The 21,013-nt window shown below is 43.5% G+C and overlaps 1 protein-coding gene across 1 annotated transcript in view; it reads right to left on the bottom strand.

Annotated features, from left to right (window-relative positions):
- adam10a (ADAM metallopeptidase domain 10a) overlaps positions 1–21,013 on the bottom strand; it is an 87,707-nt gene that overhangs the window by 14,517 nt on the left and 52,177 nt on the right. The window contains exons 3-4 of the mRNA XM_014126901.3: positions 13,773–13,891; positions 6,010–6,168 (exon numbers count right to left, since the gene is read on the bottom strand). Of these exons, the coding sequence (XP_013982376.1) occupies positions 6,010–6,168; positions 13,773–13,891 (278 nt within the window). The remainder of the gene's footprint in view (positions 1–6,009; positions 6,169–13,772; positions 13,892–21,013) is intronic.

Here is a 21,013-nt window from a genome sequence, read left to right as displayed (position 1 = left end):
TGTGTGTGTGTGTGTGTGTGTGTGTGTGTGTGTGTGTGTGTGTGTGTGTGTGTGTGTGTGTGTGTGTGTAACAAGGCCAAACACACAGACTGTCTACGCTAACTGAAAGAATAAGCCTCTGTTCACCGCTGGCATCTCCTTCTCCAGGCTGGAGAGTAACAAAGCAGTCTTCCTCCCAAATTACATGTCACTGACTCACTCACTGCTCGACTTTCCTCTGCCAGAGGCTCTGAAAAACACCAGACTCAATGGAGCAACACTACTACTTGCAACTACAGTATCCAGAAAAGTCCAGTATTCAGCAATACACATTCACAATTACTAACACAGATCAATGTCAAAGAACGGTCTGAGATACCACAGATTTTGCCACAGAGTCCAGATTTAAACCTACATCTAAGCAGTGACCGTGTCCTTGCCCTCTGCTGACAAATAATGCCATTGCCCAAAACAACAACATGTGGTGCTGTGTCCCTCTGTGGACTGGCTGGCTGCTGGAGCATTCCCAATGGGACCAAATCAGTAAAAACAGGCAGAGCTGGGTACTTTACAACCCAGCTAACATGGTGATCACCAAGAACACAGTTTGTTCACAGGCATCTGCCTAAAGCAGGTGCCTAGATCCAATTTCCTCATGAAACAGAACATCATTTTGATTAACGCATCCAATTCAAATCTATTGACTCTGGTCTGATGTCACCCATTGAAGAGCAGCCAGCAATCAAGTTGGAGAGCACCCTCCCTGTCATCACCATCCTGTTCCTAAAATGAGCCAATAAACAAGCAGTCTCACCATAGTACAGAGCGCCACTGTAGAATGAGCTCAGCGATCACTATGCAGAACACAGAACTGCACAGTGAAACACTAATGAAAATGAGTAAACCATAGTGACACAGAACTCTTAGCAGAGAGCCATAATTGCCTGTGGAAATCTGAAAACTCTTATAATGGGTTTTTGTAATCTACACTCTTTACCTTCACAGCAGGCGTGAATGCTAATGAACTCCAATTACGGCTGTGTGTTTAGTCAACAGAATAACACAGGGCTTTCTACTTCTTCCCTAGTTGGCTTTATCTATTCACAGCAAACTACTTCACCATCTCTGTCTGATGTCAGTCCCTACAGAACAAAGCCAATTGTTGGATGAAGACGCAGGGTTGGGAACAGGTATGGAGGACACACAGGGAGGCAGGCAGTCTCTTTTGGGTATGCTACTCTTGTCCTGGTTAGGTTACGTGACCATGGAAAACTTCTGACCCTTATTATGAGGGAGACAGACGTAGGCAGAGTAACATATGGATATGCTGTTTTGGGTTTGGGCAGAGTGAGGTGAACCCAGGGGCCTCAGCCGGGGCTCTCTGGGCCTGGGGAATGGTGCAGTGTCAACCAGGCCTGACAGCTCTGTTGCTGTCTAAGCGGGCTGCATAACAGAGCAAGCCGTGTGAGGAGGAAGAGGCGGTGTGTGTGTGTGTCACTAATGAGGACTCCGGGATAACAGAGCCATCTCTCCCTCCCCTGGGCAACATGCCCTCCCTACTCTGCTTCAGATACCTGAGACAGGACTTCAAAACACAGGCCAGCACAATCCCACACTCAGCACTTTGAATGTTTTAACCTATACACCGCAATACAACAATCCTGAATACACAGAATAACTGAATGCATATGCCATCAATCAATCAGGCCGTTACTGTACAATATGCTGATAATAAAACAAGGTCAGGTCAGACTGCTCTTTGATCAGTTCCAAGCAGAGAGATTATTCACTCCCCCAGTTGTCCCCAGATAGTAACATGCAGTGAGAGTCAATAACGCTGACTGCACGCTTCAATAAAGGTCTCCACTCCCTACTGCATCTTTTCCCTAATGTACACAACACACAGTCGATGCCACAGCTCTAGTCAATAGCGAAAGCCCCCCTAATCACAGCAAAAACACACAGCAGTAAACAATCAATCCTACAACTAGGATCATGTAATTACAGTACATGCATGCGTCTCATTTAGTCTACAGCAATCAGCACTCTTACATCCACCACAACATACTGGCATATAAATGGACTCCAAATGGCCTCCCGAGTGGCTCAGCAGTCCACGGCACTGCATCACAGTGTTGAGGCATCCCTACAGCCTGGGGTTCGATCTCAGGCTGTGTCAGCCAGCCAGCCAGCCGTGGGCGGCACACAATTGGCCCAGTGTCGTCCGGGTTAGGGGAGGGTTTGGCCGAGGGACTTTCCTTGGTTCATCACGCTCTAGCGACTCTAGCTGACTTCAGTTGAACGTCGTTTCCTCCGACACATTGGTGCGGCTGGCTTCCAGGTTAAGCGAGCGAGTGTTAAGCTGCGCGGCATGGCGGGTCATGTTTCGGATGACGTATGACTCGACCGTCGCCTCTCCCGAGCCCGTAGGAGAGTTGCAGCGATGAGACAAGATCTTAACTACGTATTGAATATCGTGAAATTGGGGAGAAAAAAAAGGGGAGAATAAACACAAATAATAATATTTTTTTAAAAGCCTCCCAAATGGACCTGTCAGTCACCAGCCTGCGTGGCGGGAACAGAAATTCCTCCGCCACAAGCCAACGGGCATGTCACTGTCTGCCAGCGACAGCAACGCCGTCGTCACCTTTTAATCGCACACCAGTGCACAGGAACACACGCTCTCTCCCCAAGGAAATTTAAGGAACACACACACACACTCAACTCCCAGAAACACAGTCCTAAAGAACACACATCGCTGTAATGAACACACACAGTGCTGACGAATACACCTAAAAACTCAAGGAAAACACACTCAGTCCCAAAGAACACAAACTCAGTCCTGACAAAACCACACTCAGCTCTGCGACCTACAAGTAAACACTACACTCAGCCAGCGTTTCACACTCCCTCAACCTGCCTAACCTCCTCCTCTCCTCAGACAAATTCGGACAAACAGAAATTTCAATTCACATTCCGATGGCAGAAAAGTGCCAGAGGAACTATTTTGGCACTTTAATTTATTTATAGCCTTTTTTTATTTTATTTTTGATCAAAGTCAGGATAAATGCTGCAGGGTCAGGATGGTGTTCCTTAAAGCCTGGCCGTACTTACAGCACTATTGACTTACCGCAGATCATTTGCATTCTGCTTTGCATATCATATGTTGAGTCACCACAAAGCGCCACTCGTGGGCAGTCAGGTCAATGGGTTGGAGAGGGAGAAAGTGGGCTCAGGGTCAACCTGTCCCACCGTTGTCAGTTGAGGAGAATGGCTCTGTACTGGACCGACCGGATTGACCGAACAACAAAACATTCTGCCCTGACAATGTGTTCTCTATTTCCAGACAGAAAGCTGTCATTGTCCCTGCAGTGAATGCCCTCTCATTCAGATGCTAATCAAAAATCCTTTGCAAACGAGAAGCGAAGAAAGACAAAGTTGTGAAAGCCGGGGGAAATGGGAGTCACAGAGTCAGTCACGCCTTTTCATTCTATCCCTCCACCATTTGTCCTTCCTCTCTCTCACCAACACCGGCTTCAACAGGAAAGAGAATTCTAAAATTAGGTGCTACAGTTTCTTCAAGGAAAAAAGCCTCCGCCACAAAATGAACCTGTTTGAAGAGTGTCTTTGATGTCTGAAAACATCCAAGTGCAGACAGGATATCTGTGAGGGGAGACTCATTAATGGGTGGATAAAGACGTTCCCAGGAACAGCAGTTTGACTAAAACAACTGCTGAAACCTGAATGTTACACTGAATGGGATGCGGCGGCAGGTAGCTTAGCGGTTAGAGCTTTGGGCCAGTTACCGAAAGGTCGCAGGTTCAAATCCCCGACCCAACAAGGTGAAACATCTGACGACGTGCCCTTGAGCAAGGCACTTAACCCTAATTGCTTCCCGTAAGTCGCTCTGGATAAGAGCATCTGCTAAATGACAAAAACGTAAATGGAATAAAGTTCTCAAACAGGTCTAATGGAAGATTGTCTTTACCCAGTCCCCTTGTATCAATATGGATTTGATACTTCATTGGGTCATAGGAATATAGCAAAAGTTAGATGAATAAATTACTCAACTATGTGTTAATGTACTGCTGATAGCCTGTGATGTTATGTAAATATAAATATGATGTACCACAAGGAGTGTGGAGCATGTTAACCCATAGTGGTGCCTGTTGGCACAAAGGAGATAAGAATGTCTTTACAAGAAAGCTGCCGTCAGTGCTATGACCGGACTTCACATGGCAGCATGACTTGACAGAAATGATCTGTTTGGGGCAGCAGCATTCGCTTCATAGATTAGTGAAGGAAAGAATATGAAATGGGGCCCTTCATGTAATGTCTCAGGCAATACGATCTGCGAAGGAACGAAGAAAAATGTGAAAAGCACAAATAATGGGTAGGGCATAACTACCTCAAATCCGGTACTGTGGCAGTCGCCAAGCCCTGCAGTACTATTGAGGGGTTCTGATGACAGCCTGTCATTGGATATGACACTGAGGAACAGAGAAAGGGATGAGGAACAGAACGGCTCTGTTCACACCCTCAGATAAACAGAAAGAGAAAGGGACGGGAGGAGGAATAGAGGGTGAGAGCTTTCTTGACACCTCATACAGACAGAAAATTACAAAGAATGGGAGACGGGGAAGAAATGGAGGGAAAGGAGAAAGAGCGAGTAGGCCTACATTGTGGAGAAGAAGCATGAGAGAAAGGTTCTCTGATTGCAGGCTCATGCTGGGCTGGTTGTGCCTGTGTGTCAGTAGGCAGGCTGGCTGTGAATCAGACCCACCCGAGGAAGAGAGGGCCAAGTAACACAGGGTGGGCCTCCACCCTGCCTGAGAGGGTAGCTCTCTGGCCTGTACTGGGATGGTGGGGTCAGTGGTCTCTGGAGCTTAGCCCACACCTCAGATCGACTTATAATTGGTGGCCTGGATGCTCAGGAAGATGATTCACTCCCTGCCACTGGTGTCTGATCCTGACTTCACATCAATCAATCATCAGGGCTCAGCCTAACCCTGACCCTGTGGGTGTGTGTGTGTGTGTGTGTGTCTTGCCGAAGTGTCCCAGTGCAACCTTCCTCAGCTCCCCTTCCTCTGGCTCAGGCCCATTCCACAGTTCATCTGACATGACCTTGACTTGACCTTATGCATGGCTAAATGTCCAATGTAAACTCCCCTTGGATAGACCTCTCCTCTGACAGCTCTGCATTGTATTTGAACCGTAGACCTCCACTCTGCTCAGTATGCACTCCACAGCATTTAAGACCTTACCTCCAAGCCTAGAGAAACCTGTCCTGTCCCACCCCCCATACCTCAGTTCATTTAGGCACACATTCATCCATCCATCATCGTCCATATCTCTGCTTACAAGAAACACCTACAGCAGAGAATCGCCTTTCGGTGTCACTCTCTATCTAAAGTCCTTGTCCCGTCACAGTGTGACGCCTACAGTTCTCTCTGATAGGGAGGGATGTGTGTGTAGCAGAGGTGGAGAGAGAAAAGCTGGGACAGACGAGCCAGCATGGATTAGTCACTGCTGTCAGTGGCTGACAACTGTAATTAAAAAGAGCACAGCCATGGTACTGGTATTTAGAGCTGCTACAGCCAATTCAATCCATTTCATGCTCATGATGGAAAAAAATGGCTTTTCAAAACGAATACACTGACAGAATACTGTGGTGTTAAGCCATCCACTGCGCTTCCAATAATAACCATCTTTGCCTACACAAAATATGTGTTATTTGGAACGAAATTGTATTCCCACTGCTGAATAGGATAATGAACCCCTAATTTCTAAAGCTATATCCCTAAAAAACAAATCAACACTTATACACACACCCAGAGTCATACTGTATGGGCAACATCGTCTGAATCAATATAGCAAAAGCATTAAAGAACATGTCCTTTAAGTCTATGAAATATACCTATTACATTAGCGACAGCCATAACTCATTTTCGTGCTATGATGTTGGCACCATTACTTCAGCAGGCCTGCAGGGTGACTGGCAGAGGAGATCAGTGAATCAAGTATACTCACTGATGTCCCCCTCGTGGTAGATGACTGAGTGGTAGGGCACGTCCTTGTCTCTGAGGTACCTCTCCGAGGGCTCCACGTAGTACATGCCCTGGTGGGTCTGGATGAAGCCTTCAAACCTGCCGTCCACCACCGAGCCGTGGGTCAGAGTGCCCTTCTCACCTGGAGGAGAAAGACTGAGGTCAGGTGGCTGAAGAAGGGTGGTCAACTCAACTCTATTCAGTTGTGGGTAGGAAGGAAGTCAATGCTCAACGTGTGAGAGAAACACACACAAAACGTATGGACCAATTTAAGCTGACACACAAACTAACAGAACATAATGCAGACATACACACACACACACAGCTCTAGACATTGAGCAGATGGTAGACCGTGAGCTGTTCCTGGGGGGAACACCGTCTTGGACAGAGTCCGGGTGGAACGCAGCATATCCCTGTCTGTCTGGATCATAAAGACTCATCCCTGCTTCTCTCATCTCACCTTCAAATCAGACAAATAATGACTTTAGTAATAAGAGCTTGGACTCTGGTTAGTGTCAAGGAAAACCAAATAATAGTTTCTTACGCAAAAGGCACAACTAATGCTTGAAGAATCAAGGAACCAGTGAGAAAGAAGTGGGAATAAAACAAAATGCTGTCAGGGCATAGCAGTCTATTAAACATCATCCGCCTTTGAACCAGACAGAGAAAGTCTGGCTGAAGAAAAGGAATGGTTTTTAATTCAGTGTTTGTCAAGAGCAAGCACCTTGAAAAACCTTTTCCATCAGCAGCTATGCAGGTTGGAAGAAAAACTCTCACTCCCAATTAACCTGTGTTATAAAAATAGCAGACTCTGGAGGGCTATAATTGAAAAGGACATAGATGACTGGCAACCCAATGGGAGAAGATAACTAAATCAGGGAGAGAATAAGGCTTGTTTTCCTCAGGATAGGGAAGCCCAACTTCATTTAAATCTTCTGCTCTCTTCAGTTCTGTATTGTTGCGAAAATGTTGGAACGTTTGTCTCATAGCTATCCTGAGGGACCATTGCAGTTTAGCGTAGACAGAGAAACACAGCCAACCAGCCTCTCTCCCCAGTTAGGTTTGCGTTTCCAGAGGAAAGAGGCCCAGTAGGCCCACCTGCTCTGCTCTCCTGCTGGAGATAATGAGAATAGCAGAACACATAGCTGTCCCACGGAGCATCTAGCTCTTTCTCCCTAAATCTCTGTCTGTGTGTTCCAAGGGCCCAGAGTTCTCCCTGGTTTTTCCAGGCCCTAGCCATGTAGTTCATCAGGAAACACTGGGACACTAACTGGTATTGGTAGCAATTTTGATACTGAAAGTGAGAAAAACAGAAAGTGCTTTCCATTAATGTTACAGCTGTACATTAGGCACATATTAGATTAGAGTAATAGTAAACCAGTCAATAACCGAGGTGCTTTCTCAAAATAATACTATACTGTAAACTAGATTACCTCCATCTAAACACAATCAGCAGGATACTAGGGAAAGGAATGTTGAGCTATGCTGAGACCATTCATTGACAATAATAACTGTCACTTCAGATGACTTCTGCTGTCCCATTTTCTTTATAATAATACATTAATAATACTTTCCCCACTTACAGCTTGGAGATCAGAGTGAGGACCAATTTAATCTATGTTGTCTTATACTGGGCAGCACTTGGTAACATTAAAGAGGGCCCTATGGTTTTGATATCATTTCAGGGACAGATTCTCCCTACTGATCTCCAGAAGGCACAGCTCATTTGCCCAGAGAGGAAGCTGTTTATCTGTGCATGAAAGGCCAGTGCAGAGGGGTTTAGATCCATCCTCTGCGCACATATGGATCAAGTCTTATTATTGTGCCAAGGAGTGCTCAGAACTCAGACACAGATACCCTCTAATAATAATTCCTAGTTTAAGTCAGGAGAATACGGCGCGTCCCAATGGCAACTGACAAGACTTTTATGTCAGAGAAGGAGAGAAAAGAACACGCAACACTAATGAGAGATGGGTTAATGTGGCCGTATAGACAACGGAAATTGAATATTCTTTACCCCTGTACCTAATCAGAAACCCTATTGCAGTCCAGATACAAGCAGCTTCACTCTAATTATGGGAATTCCAGTAGACAGGGACCACGGTAATCACCTCAGTTCATGAAATTGCCTGCTCCCCAAAGTGCTAAGTGGGCTAATGTAAAGTAAGGAGAGTGGAGTCTGCTGGTCTTTCTGAGGGGCAAATGAATGTATAGGCCGATCTGAACACACATAATGGAGAGGTCTGGTCTCTGGCTCTCTACTAGCTCACAGTACTTCACTAGCAGATGGGTTCTACTCCCATCCCAGTACAGACAGCTATTAGCTACAGGTGGAGGAGAAAGGGACTCAAGGGAGAATGGGAGTGGGGATATTACCGATTTACTGCCAGTTCATGGTTCTTCGAATATCAGGCAGAGGCCAACTGATGAGCAACTGAATTTAACAATACACAATGCCAGAGATGTACAGTGCCTTCAGAAAGTAGTCACACCCCTGGACCTTTTCCTCATTTGGTAGTGTTACAGCCTGATTTTATATTTGATTAAATCGATATTTTGGGTCACTGGCCTACACACAATACCCCATAATGTAAAAGTGGAATTTTGTAAAAGTTTTTAGAAAGGTTTGTTAATTAGTTAAAAATGAAAAGCTGAAGTGTCAATAAGTATTCAACCTCTTTGTTATGGCAAAGCCTAAATAAGTTCAGAAGTAAACATTTGCTTAACAAGTCACATATTAAGTTGCATGAACCAATAAGTGTTTAACGTGATTTTTGAACGACTACTTCATCTCTGTACCCCACACATATAACTATCTGTAAGGTCCCTCAATCAAGCAGTGAATTTCAAACACAGATTCAACCACATAGACCAGGGAGGTTTTCCAATGCCTCGCCAAGAAAGGCACCTATTAGTAGACTGGTAAAAAAATAAAAAAGCAGACATTGAATATCCCTTTGAGCATGGTGAAAATGATTAAATTACACTTTGGATTGTGTATCAATTAGGGATGCAGGATATATCGGTGAACATATCAGAATCTGTCAATATTAGCTAAAAATGGCAACATCGACATCGGCCCGATGTCTAGTTTAATGCCGATGTGGAAAACCGATGTCAAAGCTGACGTGCAAACTAATAACGTAGGTACATGACGTAATGACGCCACGTAAAATGTACCGTTACACGCATTCCTAACCTAGACCACAATGTCTGCTGTGTGGATCGAGCAGTCAAGAAGTCGAGTAGTCATTTGAAAGAGTAAGAACATTTCAGCGAGACAACTCAAAGGCGAAATCCATTAGCGGCAAGATAATGGAATTCATTGCCCTTGACAATCAACCGTTCTCTGTCGTGGGTGGTGTTGGCTTTCGCCGACTGGTCAAGCACTGGTACACACTACCAAGTGCACTATTTTTCAGATGTTGCCCTACCGGAGTTACACAGTAATAGCGTCACTGCTATTAACTTCACGACTGACATTAGGACCAGCGATAACAGCCCCATGAGCATGCTGTGTTTGACAACACAGTGGGTCGTCGAGGATTTCGTACTGACAAAATGAATGTGCTGGTTGTCATACCGCTGATGCCATTTGAGAACATGTTTCAAACATGAACACACTAGCTAGCTCCATTTGAACAACTGACTCGCGAAATAAGCTCATCAAATGCACCTGCAGCAGACGTGAGACCCTCTGTCATGGCATTGAAACGCCTGCTTAACAGGCATTCTCTCTTTACTGTGTCGCCACCATGCTCGATGCTGGGTACAAGGATTGCTACTTCGATGCAAACAAGAAACCGGGTTAACGTGAAATGTTACATACACAGCTGGACAAGATGGAAACGGACACAGTGACAGTGCGCACCGAGGAAGAGAGGCCACGGACAGACAGAGCTGAAACTTCACTGCTTGACAAGTATGATGAAAATCCTGGTTGAGAATGAAACGACTGAACAAATGAACAAACAAACAGCACAGCAAGTAAGTGAAAGAAATAGGTTTCGATTATGTTTTACTATAATGGGGACATACGTAAATGCCAACAAAATAACTTTTTGGTCAGAGGTGTGTATGTGTAACCATTTATTTAACTAGGCAAGTCAGTTAAGAACAAATTCTTATATACACAATGACTTTCTACCTCGGCCAAACCCGGACGACGCTGGGCCAAATTGTGTGCAGCCCTATGGGACTCCCAATCACGGCCAGATGTGATACAGCCTGCATTCGACTGCAGAGATGTCTCTTGCACTGAGATGCACTGCCTTAGACTGCTGCGTCCATGTGTGTGTGTTAACTATTTAACTGTACTAGAATGCTTAAAAGGACACAACATTCTTAAATATTGGTTATCGGTATCGGGGGGGTTTTTTGCAAGGAAAATATTGGATATCGGCCAAAAATGTCATATCGGTGCATCACTAGTATCAATACGCCGAGCCACTACAAAGATACAGGCATCCTTCCTAACTCAGTTGCCGGAAGGAAACCACTCAGGCATTTCACCATGAGGCCAATGATGACTTTAAAACAGTTAGAGTTTAATGGCTATAATAGGAAAAAACTGAGGATGGATCAACAACATTTTAGTTACGCCACAATACTAACCTAAATGAGAGTGAAACGAAGGAAGCCTGTAGGGAATACAAATATTCCAAAACACGTATCCTGTTTACAATAAGGCAATTAAGTAAGACTGCAAACAATGTGGCAATTTGTTTTACTTCATGTCCGGAATACAAAGCGTTGCGTTTGGGGCATATCCAACACAACACATCACTGAGTACCACTCTATATATTTTCAAGCATGGTGGTGGCTGCTATAGGTATGCTAGGCATCGGCAAGGACGAGGGAGTTATTTAAGATAAAAAGAAAAGGAATAGAGCTAAGCACAGGCAAAATCCTAGACGAAAACCTGGTTCAGTCTGCTTCCCAATAAACACAGGGAGACAAATTCACACAAGACCAAATATACACTGTAGTTCTTACCAACACTACATTGAATGTTCCTGAGTGGCCTAGTCACAGATTTGACTTGAGAATCTATGGCAAGACTTGAAAATGGCTGTCTAGCTAAGATCAGCAACCAATTTGACAGTTTGAAGAATTTTAAACAGAACAAATATTGTACAATCCAAAAGCTCTTAAAAGACTCCCAGCTGTAAGCGCTGTCAAAAGGTGGTTATAACATGTATTGACTCAGGGATGTGAAATGTTTGTATTTCATTTAATACATTTGCAAAAAAAACATGTTTTCATTTTGTCATTATGGGGTATTGTATGTAGTAGATGGGTGAACAAAAAAATATATATTTTATACATTTTTAATTCAGGCTGGAACACAACAAAACGTAGAATAAGTCAAAGGATATGAATACTTTCGGAAGGCACTGTATTACACAGAAAAGGGTTGAGGAGAGAAAGATGTTGCCACTTACTGCAATTCAACTCTGAGTGCAATCTTTATCCCTAATTGCAGTATTCTAGAGTATTCCATTTTTGTAACACTTCGTTATTGCAGCAATTATGCCTTTGGCAAGCGGCCTTGCTTGCTGAAGTGTGATTGCATGATGATTACCCGACCACTATTTCTCTGAAGATTAGCAACTGCCAAAAAGCTCATCAAGCTTGGGGAATGTGGAAAAACCTATTAAGTCTTTGAGGACAATATTAAGTATTCCTTGCAGCGTTTCATCTCTCATATGGAAACTGTCCACTTACAAAAAGAATGGGGGGGAAAGCAAGGTTTTAGATTTGATTTTGTAAAGCCTAAAGGTTCTCTGTCATACATCAAGGCCTCAGTAGACATGAGCATCATCTTCTGACTCTTCTAATTATTCCCTAAGTAAGCCAGAGTGAGTCCGGCAATTAAACTTATCAGTAACTACGTTTCCATCCACAGGTTTTATGCGAGTAAAGGCATACCGTGTATATATATATATTTTTTAAATCACGACAGCTGTGATGGAAACTGGAAGTTTCGATACAAGTTAATAAATGCCTACAAATCATTTGTTTTTTTGACAAGTGGGATCTTTGTGTCTGTAAAATTAACTATGCAAGAAAAGGCAGTGGCCTTTATAAATGCCTTTATGCGCAAATATTGATATAATAACCATCATATCGAAATAAACTTGGAGTCACGCGATGATATGATGTGTGGTCCTCCCACTACGACTTGGGAAACCATGCAGTTTATTAGGCTACAGATGAAATAAGTTCTGATGAACTTCACAGTGTGGTGAAACCACAGTGATGAGTTTGATGCTCTTTTCCAATAAATATCGAGGGTCTTATTCTGGTGACATGATGATCAATGCTTGACCCAAAAAATATCCTAGCTCTTAATCATCTCATCATGTGGACTAGCCTACCCGCATTGTAGACTATCTGCGAGACCAGAGTAGGCACATTTACTAAAATGCACTGGAAACACAATGAACTTTAGATTTTTATTCGGTACATGAAAACTTAAATTCACAGATTTTTATCTGCAACGAGTATGTTTGCTGGAAACACACCACTGGTGGGAAAATGCGCATATTTTCATTGAGATTTGAATATTTGCATGAAATATTCCAATTGGATGGAAACCTAGCTAGCGCACAGCAAATGAGTGGGGCTTTTATGACATCGCTGTAATAGGATCTTGGCAGAAATGTTAATGTCTGAAAACCAGGAGAAAAGGAGGTTCTAAGAAGAAGCAGTGCGGCTTGGCAGGGTCGTGTTTTGGAGGACGCATGGCTCTTGACCTTCGCCTCTCCCGAGTCCGTAGGAGAGTTGCAGCGATGGGTCAAGACTAACTGCCAATTGAATATCACGAAAATTGGAGGGAAAAGGGTGTTAAAAAATAAAATAAATATGATTTGGAGATAGTAAAGATGACACAAAGAGTATGGCCTTTGCAGCAGAGCACAACTACAGAAGTTCAACGTCTAGATTTCTGATTCCGTAATAATGCCAATAAATTAATACATCAGTGGGTAAATGCACAGTTATTCTGACTCGGTCTAAAGTCCACCTTTATTATTGAAAAGAAAAAGCTTGCTGGATTTTTGGTCTGGACAAACCTTTCCATTGCATTACAAATCACACCACAATACAGATCTGAGAAATAGGCTTCAACGTCGTCGTCCTTGGAACAACGCAGTGCTGCTTCTCTAAAAGGAAACAGATCAAGATTTTCATTTGATAGAGATGGGAAGTGCTCCAGTGGAGTCTGATTTGAATTACAGTCTGTTCAGCAGAGGAGAAGAGAGATGACACCATCTGGAAATGATGAGGTGGAGTGGAGATGAGCCCATTGGGATCTGAGAGCTTTACACAAACACACCATGTCACATGACCGGACGGACACACCTTGGCCTTGTTTTCCCTTGTGTTGTTACATGTGAGCTCTGCTGCAGGCAGGGGGACGGGGAGGGGGAGGATCCTGAGGATGTGAGACTGGAACGTGACTAACACATTCTCCACACGTATACGCACACACACACAGACAAAGAGAGGAGACTGATATCCATTAACAACGTTTAAAACCACAGCTTCATGGTGGCTGGGCTTTTACAATGAACTCCATACTACCAATGCTGACAATCCCACAACAACACACTGGCACACCCACACACCACAGATGAACGCAAAAGCAAATTGGATGCAGGAAGCGTTTCCCTGGTAACTATCGTAATTGTGCCTGTGTGCACAAGGACCTTGTCGTTCAAAGACATAATTGCTGGACTTACCGAAGATTTCTCCAGTGTAAATGTGGGAGGGGTCGTAGGGCGCCTCCACTCCTGATACCTCTACCTTGAGGTCTGGAGAGAACAGGCTGGTGTCCCTCTTCATCCGCAGATTGAAATGCCTGCAAGAGAGGAACATGAAAATGCATTACTACACTACCCAGACCCCGTTTAGTACCTCCACCATTCCTGCTCATGGTTCAGTAAACATCTACGCAGCCAGAATGACAGGAGAAGGATTAGGGCAAGTAACAATGCGAAACCATTGTCTTCCAACACTGACAGAAGACGACAGACTAGGCTGTAAGGCAATTTCACATAGCCCTACAGCAAATGAAAATAAAGACCGACATATATAAAGGGCCTTCATCAACTTCTCTCAGGGGAGACAATAAAGCGGTTGTTGTTTGAGAAACATCTTAAATGGATGAGCAAATGCTTTAGATCGTTCAGCAGCAAATCTATTGTTCAGGAATAACATTTCCTATAAAGTCCTGATGACTTAGATGCCTGGGCTGGGGGCTCAAGAGAATCACGCCAGTCTCTTATCAGAACACAGGTCAAGTAAATCATTACTCTATATATTTTTTTTACATTTATTTAACTAGGCAAGTCAGTTAAGAACAAATTCTTATTTACAATGACGGCCTACACCAGCCAAACCCGGACGACGCAGGGCCAATTGTATGCTGTCCTATGGGACTCCCAATCACGGCTGATTGTGATATAGCCATATCACTCTGAATTCTTTCTGTTTGTGCAAATCCCTCGCTTTACTGTCAAGGGATGACGCTGGAGAGAAGCAGGTACGGGGAGTCAAACATTTAATATGGAACGGACATGGAACGAGACAGGAACAGCGTCAGCACACGGGTAACACAGACAAATAACAAACAATGCAGCAGCCGGGAACAAAGCTGGGGAACTGACAAATATAGGGGAGGTAATAAACAGGTGGTTGAGTGAGTTCAGGTGAGTCAACTATCAGTGACGCGTGTGACGAGGGAAGGCAGGTGTGGGTGAATGATGGTGGCAGGAGTGCGTAATGCAGGGCAGCCTGGTGCGGGGGGAAGAGCGGGAGCAGGTGTGACATTTACTGCCCACGGGGTTTGATTAGAGTAGAAAGGTAGCCAAAGGCCTGCATAGACTGTATGATTTTAGCTGTTTTATGCCACCATTTTGCTGTCCCAGACAAAATATCCATGTCGTGAGCAAATTCTTAGGTTGCAAATGATTGTCGGACGTCTTGGCTCATTCAGTGTGACAGGGTCTAGGTCTGCCGATTAAGTACCACTACGTGCAGTCATAGCAGCCCCCCAGTGTCCGGTGTGGAGAGTGTTTTGGGCTCTAAAATTAGTTTATGATTAAGTTCGATCCCATACAAATTACGCTGAAGTTCAAAACAAATTGAGATTTAATTAAATAGTAATCCATTCGGACAAAATTTTGTCATCACACAGGACCCCATGCTGACACAGACCAATCACGTGCTGGCAGGCTACGAGGAGGCTCGCGCCATCATGCCATAGACATTAAGGTAGACTCTCTCAAGCAGGATGAAAATGACTACGTCGACCATGATGCCCGTTATGGCCACTTTCAACATGATCCTTAGCAATGTTTTGGTGCCATTCAGCCCCATGGTGCATTTCAAATTCAAATACTTCCCGCTTCATGCGCCATCAGGCGTTTTCCATAGGAATACGTGGATGATGTCAGCACTATCTACTGGTTTTCATATGTATGGGTCGTAGGCTCTGACAAAGTTCTCGCAGAGGCAGAAATTGAGCCTTTATCGTATAGTGTGGCTGGTGTTAAGGTCAGCCACACAATATGCACACAATAATACAACTATTGTGAATAGTCAGATTAATATAATAGTTTGATTTAAAACGTTTACATGCTTTGCAAGAAGAACGATTTCGCTAATAATCTTGACACATGAAAATCAAGCTACATGGGATTTTGATAAATGCACAAAATCCCCAATCAAAATAAACTCTCTCACAGCGACCATGTTATTTTGGGGAAGTTTCGGACATATAAAGTTCGGATGCGAAAACTATTTCAAAGATGCATACTTCACTCACGCATAAACATAAGAGTGAGTCTTGCGATGCTGATACATGCGCAGATGAAATACACCACTGCAGGCTGACACAGCCTCGCAAGCCAATCGCAGAATGTGACGACGGAACTGAAGCAAATCATACAATCCGGCCAGGTTGATTTAAAAAAAACAAAATAATTATACACATCGCACATACAGTGTGGGAAGGCCTTAGGAGATAGACATTATTGCTCCGGTTCATCAACCATTATTCAGGATGAGTCATGAATCATAATATTAATATCCTGGCTCTTAATCCATGTGAATAGGATATGAAATGGAACAGACATGTAGGTTACATCTGTGTGAGTCCATGAAGATGAGCCTATTGACTGTGTCAACAAATGAAGTGAATGCATAAAGGATTGCATTTGAGCTCCCGGGTGTACTAGAGGCGTCACTACAGACACCCTGGTTCAAATCCAGGCTGCATCACAACTAGGGTTGCACATTTTGGGGAATATTCAGAGGTGGAAACTTTCCGTGGGAATTAACAGGAATATATGAGAATTAACAGGAATATATGCAAAAATAAATATACATTTTATTTAAATGTAGATGTTTATTGCATTGGATATATTTACCATATCATATGGAGACAAACAAAACTTTCACCTTGTCATAAGTAGACATAACTGCAAATTATTAAATCCTTTAAATAGAAATAATTTAAAATTAAAATAAAAAAAATAAACCATTTAGTTACGACTTGAACTTTAATTAAATGAGTTGAATCTTCACATGGGATGATTTCACTGAACAACAAAATAAAGGGAATATTGAATGATCCATTGCATCTCCCAAAAACGTTTTCAACATACTGTAAAATGTAAAATGATAGTCTAGAAACTAAAGCTTTGGTTGTCTTCCTCTCAGTCTTCCATGTCTTCTTTCTGGACCTCCTCAATGTCCACCTCTTGAACATCAGACTGAGGCATCATCTTCACTGTCACGTTCCAACCTTGTTGAGGATGGCTCGTTGTCGTCAGGCTCAAAAAGCCTCAAATTTGCCCGGATGGCAACCAAGTTTACATTGCTGCTATAACTTGAAGACCCTCCACATACCTAACCATTTCCTTGGCTCTCTTGTAGAGTGCATCCATTGTTTTCAGTGCCATAATGTCCTTGAGGAGCAGATTCAATGCATGAGCAGCACAGCCAATGGGTGTGATGGGAGGGTAGGACTTCTCCACTTTAGACCAAGCAGCCTTCATGTTCGCAGCATTGTCTGTCACCAGTGCAAATACCTTCTGTGGTCCAAGGTCATTGATGACTGCCTTCAGCTCATCTGCAATGTAGAGACCGGTGTGTCTGTTGTCCCTTGTGTCTGTGCTCTTGTAGAATACTGGTTGAGGGGTGGAGATGTAGTTAATTATTCCTTTCCCACAAACATTCGACCACCCATCAGAGATGATTGCAATACAGTCTGCTTTCTTTATGATTTGCTTGACCTTCACTTGAAATTTGCATCCAGCAAATGAGTAGATAAAGCATGTCTGGTTGGAGGCGTGTATGCTGTGCAAAGAACATTCAGAAATCTCTTCCAATACACATTGCCTGCGAGCATCAGAGGTGAACCAGTTGCATACACAGCTTGAGCAAGACATTAATCAGCATTTCTCTGACTACGTTCCTCCATTGAGTCAAAAAAACTACTGATTCCAGGAGGACCATGAGCTGTTGCTATTGATAAGGTGTCTGATTCATAATTTTCACCTCGAATAGAAGTAGAGGGACTTTTGTCAGACGTTGCTTGTTGTGAGCGCTGAGGGAACTTTATGCACTTGGCCAAATGATTCTGCATCTTTGTTGCATTCTTCACATATGATTTGAAAACGAACACAGCTTTTCCTTCTACATTAGCTGCAGTGAAATGTCTGCACACATCAGATAGTGCCCGTGACATTTTCCTGTAAAGATTAGAAGAAAAAAAAAGAAAGCCTAATACAATTCCATGTACAGATAAATATTTAAGCAGTTAGATTAAAACAACTCCTTTGTAAGATAAATGTTTTAAAATGAAACATGTATGGAAACAGGTGAATTAACACTCAGTTAGCAGGCTAAAACCAACATGGTAGCAAAAACGATCTAGCAGAAATTGTTAACAAGTTATAAATTATTTAAAACACACTTTGCTGTACGCTACTATTTACTAGTTAAAAAATCATGTCAACTCAGCAAAAAAAGAAACGTCCTCTCACTGTCAACTGCGTTTATTTTCAGCAAACTTAACATGTGTAAATATTTGTATGAACATAACAAGATTCAACAACAGACAAACTGAACAAGTTCCACAGACATGTGACTAACAGAAATTGAATAATGTGTCCCTGAACAAAGGGAGGGGGCAAAATTAAGTAAGTATCTGGTGTGACCACCAGCTGCATTAAGTACTGCAGTGCATCGCCTCCTCATGGACTGCACCAGATTTGCTGTGAGATGTTACCCCACTCTTCCACCAAGGCACCTGCAAGTTCCCGGACATGTTTGGGGGGGGGAATGGCCCGAGCCCTCACCCTCCGATGCAACAGGTCCCAGACGTGCTCAATGGGATTGAGATCCGGGCTCTTCACGAACAAAACAAGCAGTATGGCTGGTGGCATTGTCATGCTGGAGGGTCATGTCAGGATGAGCCTACATGTCAGGATGAGCCTACAGGAAGCGTACCACATGAGGGAAGAGGATGTCTTCCCTGTAATGCAGAACGTTGAGATTGCCTACTATGACAACAAGCTCAGTCCGATGATGCTGTTACACACCACCCCAGACCATGAAGGACCCTCCACCTCCAAATCGATCCCGCTCCAGAGGCAGGCCTCGGTGTAGCGCTCATTCCTTCCATGATATACGCAAATCTGATCATCACCCCTGATGAGACAAAACCGTGACTCGTCAGTGATAAGGGAATTTATATGTTTAAATTAATGACTAAAGAATTCCACCCTGAAACGTAATTATTAGATTATGTAAAATGGATTAAGAATAATTAGACTAAAGTCCAATAAGGTTTGGTCGAGACAAGTAAGGGAGAGAAATGTGTGTGTGACTAAGAAAACAGAGGACAATTAAACTATACATGACCTGACCTGGTTGGAACTTTGAAAAACTTACGACAGAAAAGAGACACTGTCAAGGTCCCTCTAATCTCGGGAGGGAGGGAACGGTATGGAACTGCCAGCTTGGTAGTGATATACGAGGAATGTGGACTGTGGGGAGAGATACAGCCCACCTACTGTTTATGTGTGTGTATGTGCGGGGAAGTAGGTGGGGGTGAGAGTTATAAAATTACATGTCTTTGTATTTTGGACTTTAGAATGTTCTTGTGAATAAAGAACCAACCTTTTGCAGAAGCTGAGTCTTTGCCTAATTATTATTAAACCCAGGGTCTTACAAACCTCAGGGATTGGTCAAAGCTTAAATAATTGTTTAGTTATCATCATTGGGATTGAAAATTCTCTTGACAGTCAGTGAAGAGCACTTTTTGCCAGTCCTGTCTGGTTCAGCGACGGTGGGTTTGTGCCCATAGGCGACACTGTTGCCAGTGATGTCTGGTGAGGACCTGGCTTACAACAGGCCTACAAGCCCTCAGTCCAGCCTCTCTCAGCCTATTGCAGACAGTCTGAGCACTGATGGAGGGATTGTGTGTTCCTGGTGTAACTCGGGCAGTTGTTGTTGCCATCCTGTACCTGTCCCGCAGGTGTGATGTTCGGATGTACCGATCCTGTGCAGGTGTTGTTGCACGTGGTCTGCCACTGCGAGGATGATCAGCTGTCCATCCTGTCTCCCTGTAGCGCCGTCTTAGGCGTCACACAGTACGGACATTGCAATTTATTTCCCTGGCCACATCTGCAGTCCTCATGCCTCCTTGCAGCATGCCTAAGGCACGTTCACGCAGATGAGCAGGGACCCTGGGCATCTTTCTTTTGGTGTTTTTCAGAGTCAGTAGAAAGGCGTCTTTAGTGTCCTAAGTTTTCATAACTGTGACCTTAATTGCCTACCGTTTATAAGCTGTTAGTGTCTAAATGACCGCTCCACAGGTGCATGTTCATTAATTATGGTTGATTGAACAAGCATGCGAAACAGTGTTTAAACCCTTTACAATGAAGATCTGTGAAGTTATTTGGATTTTTACGAATTATCTTTGAAAGACAGGGTCCTGAAAAAGGGATGTTTATGTTTGTCATATAAAATATATTCACCCCACCCAGTATTGTAATCAAAACTTACCAGAAAGCATGTAGTCCTTGGCTCAGACAGTGTAGTAGTGTATGCTCAATAGCATCTCATAAGCGTGCAAGATCTTGAGAATCAGCTGTACATGTGATGCAAGAGTGCACTGCACGTGATGGAAGAATGCACTGTGCATGCAGAGGGTTGCAATTCCATTGAATTGGAGATAGTTTAACCAAAATATACCACAAGACCTAGAATTGCCTTATGTGTATCCCACAAAAAAAGCTTCACTGTTATAAGCTAACTTTTATGAGCAATTTAAGTAAAATTCCAGGGCTTAACTTCCCATGGAAAATGTACGGAAATTTAACGGAAAGTTTCAGACTCTTTGCAGCCCTAATCACAACCGACCGTGATTGGGGAGTCCCATAGTGCGGCGCACAATTGGCCCAGTGTTGTCCGGGTTTGGCCAGTGTAGGCCGTCATTGTAAATAAGAATTTGTCCTTAACTGACTTGCCTAGTTAAATAAAAGGTAACACATTGTATTTCCCAATTATGACATGGGGAACAACATGAGAAAATCTCACAATCTCACAATTTGACAACATGTATCTTTAGTCAATAAAAGTAACCCATTGAGACTGCAACGATTGGACAGTGAACATGTATCTTGTCATATTTCTCTTTGGATTTGTAAACACTGAGAACAAGACAAAAAAATTAAAATGACTGACCATTTCCCCTCAGTACATCCTGAACTAAGAAGGAACAGCGGGCCATCTCAGGTTAATCACAGCTATAGCACTTCACAACAATGGCCCTCCTAATTTGCTTTGTTGATAACAGAGGGAGGCCCAGGCCCTCTCACTGGGTAACAAATGACAGCTGTAATTGACGTGGGCATCCCTGCCCAGAGCAGCTCTCTGATTACGACTCCCCTCCGGGGTGCTGGGGTGT

The sequence above is a fragment of the Salmo salar genome, chromosome 11, assembly GCF_965601325.2.
Source record: "Salmo salar chromosome 11, fSalSal1, whole genome shotgun sequence".
Lineage (NCBI taxonomy): Eukaryota > Metazoa > Chordata > Actinopteri > Salmoniformes > Salmonidae > Salmo > Salmo salar.
Note: the sequence above shows the minus strand (reverse complement) of the source record. Positions and strands in the feature narration are given on the sequence as shown.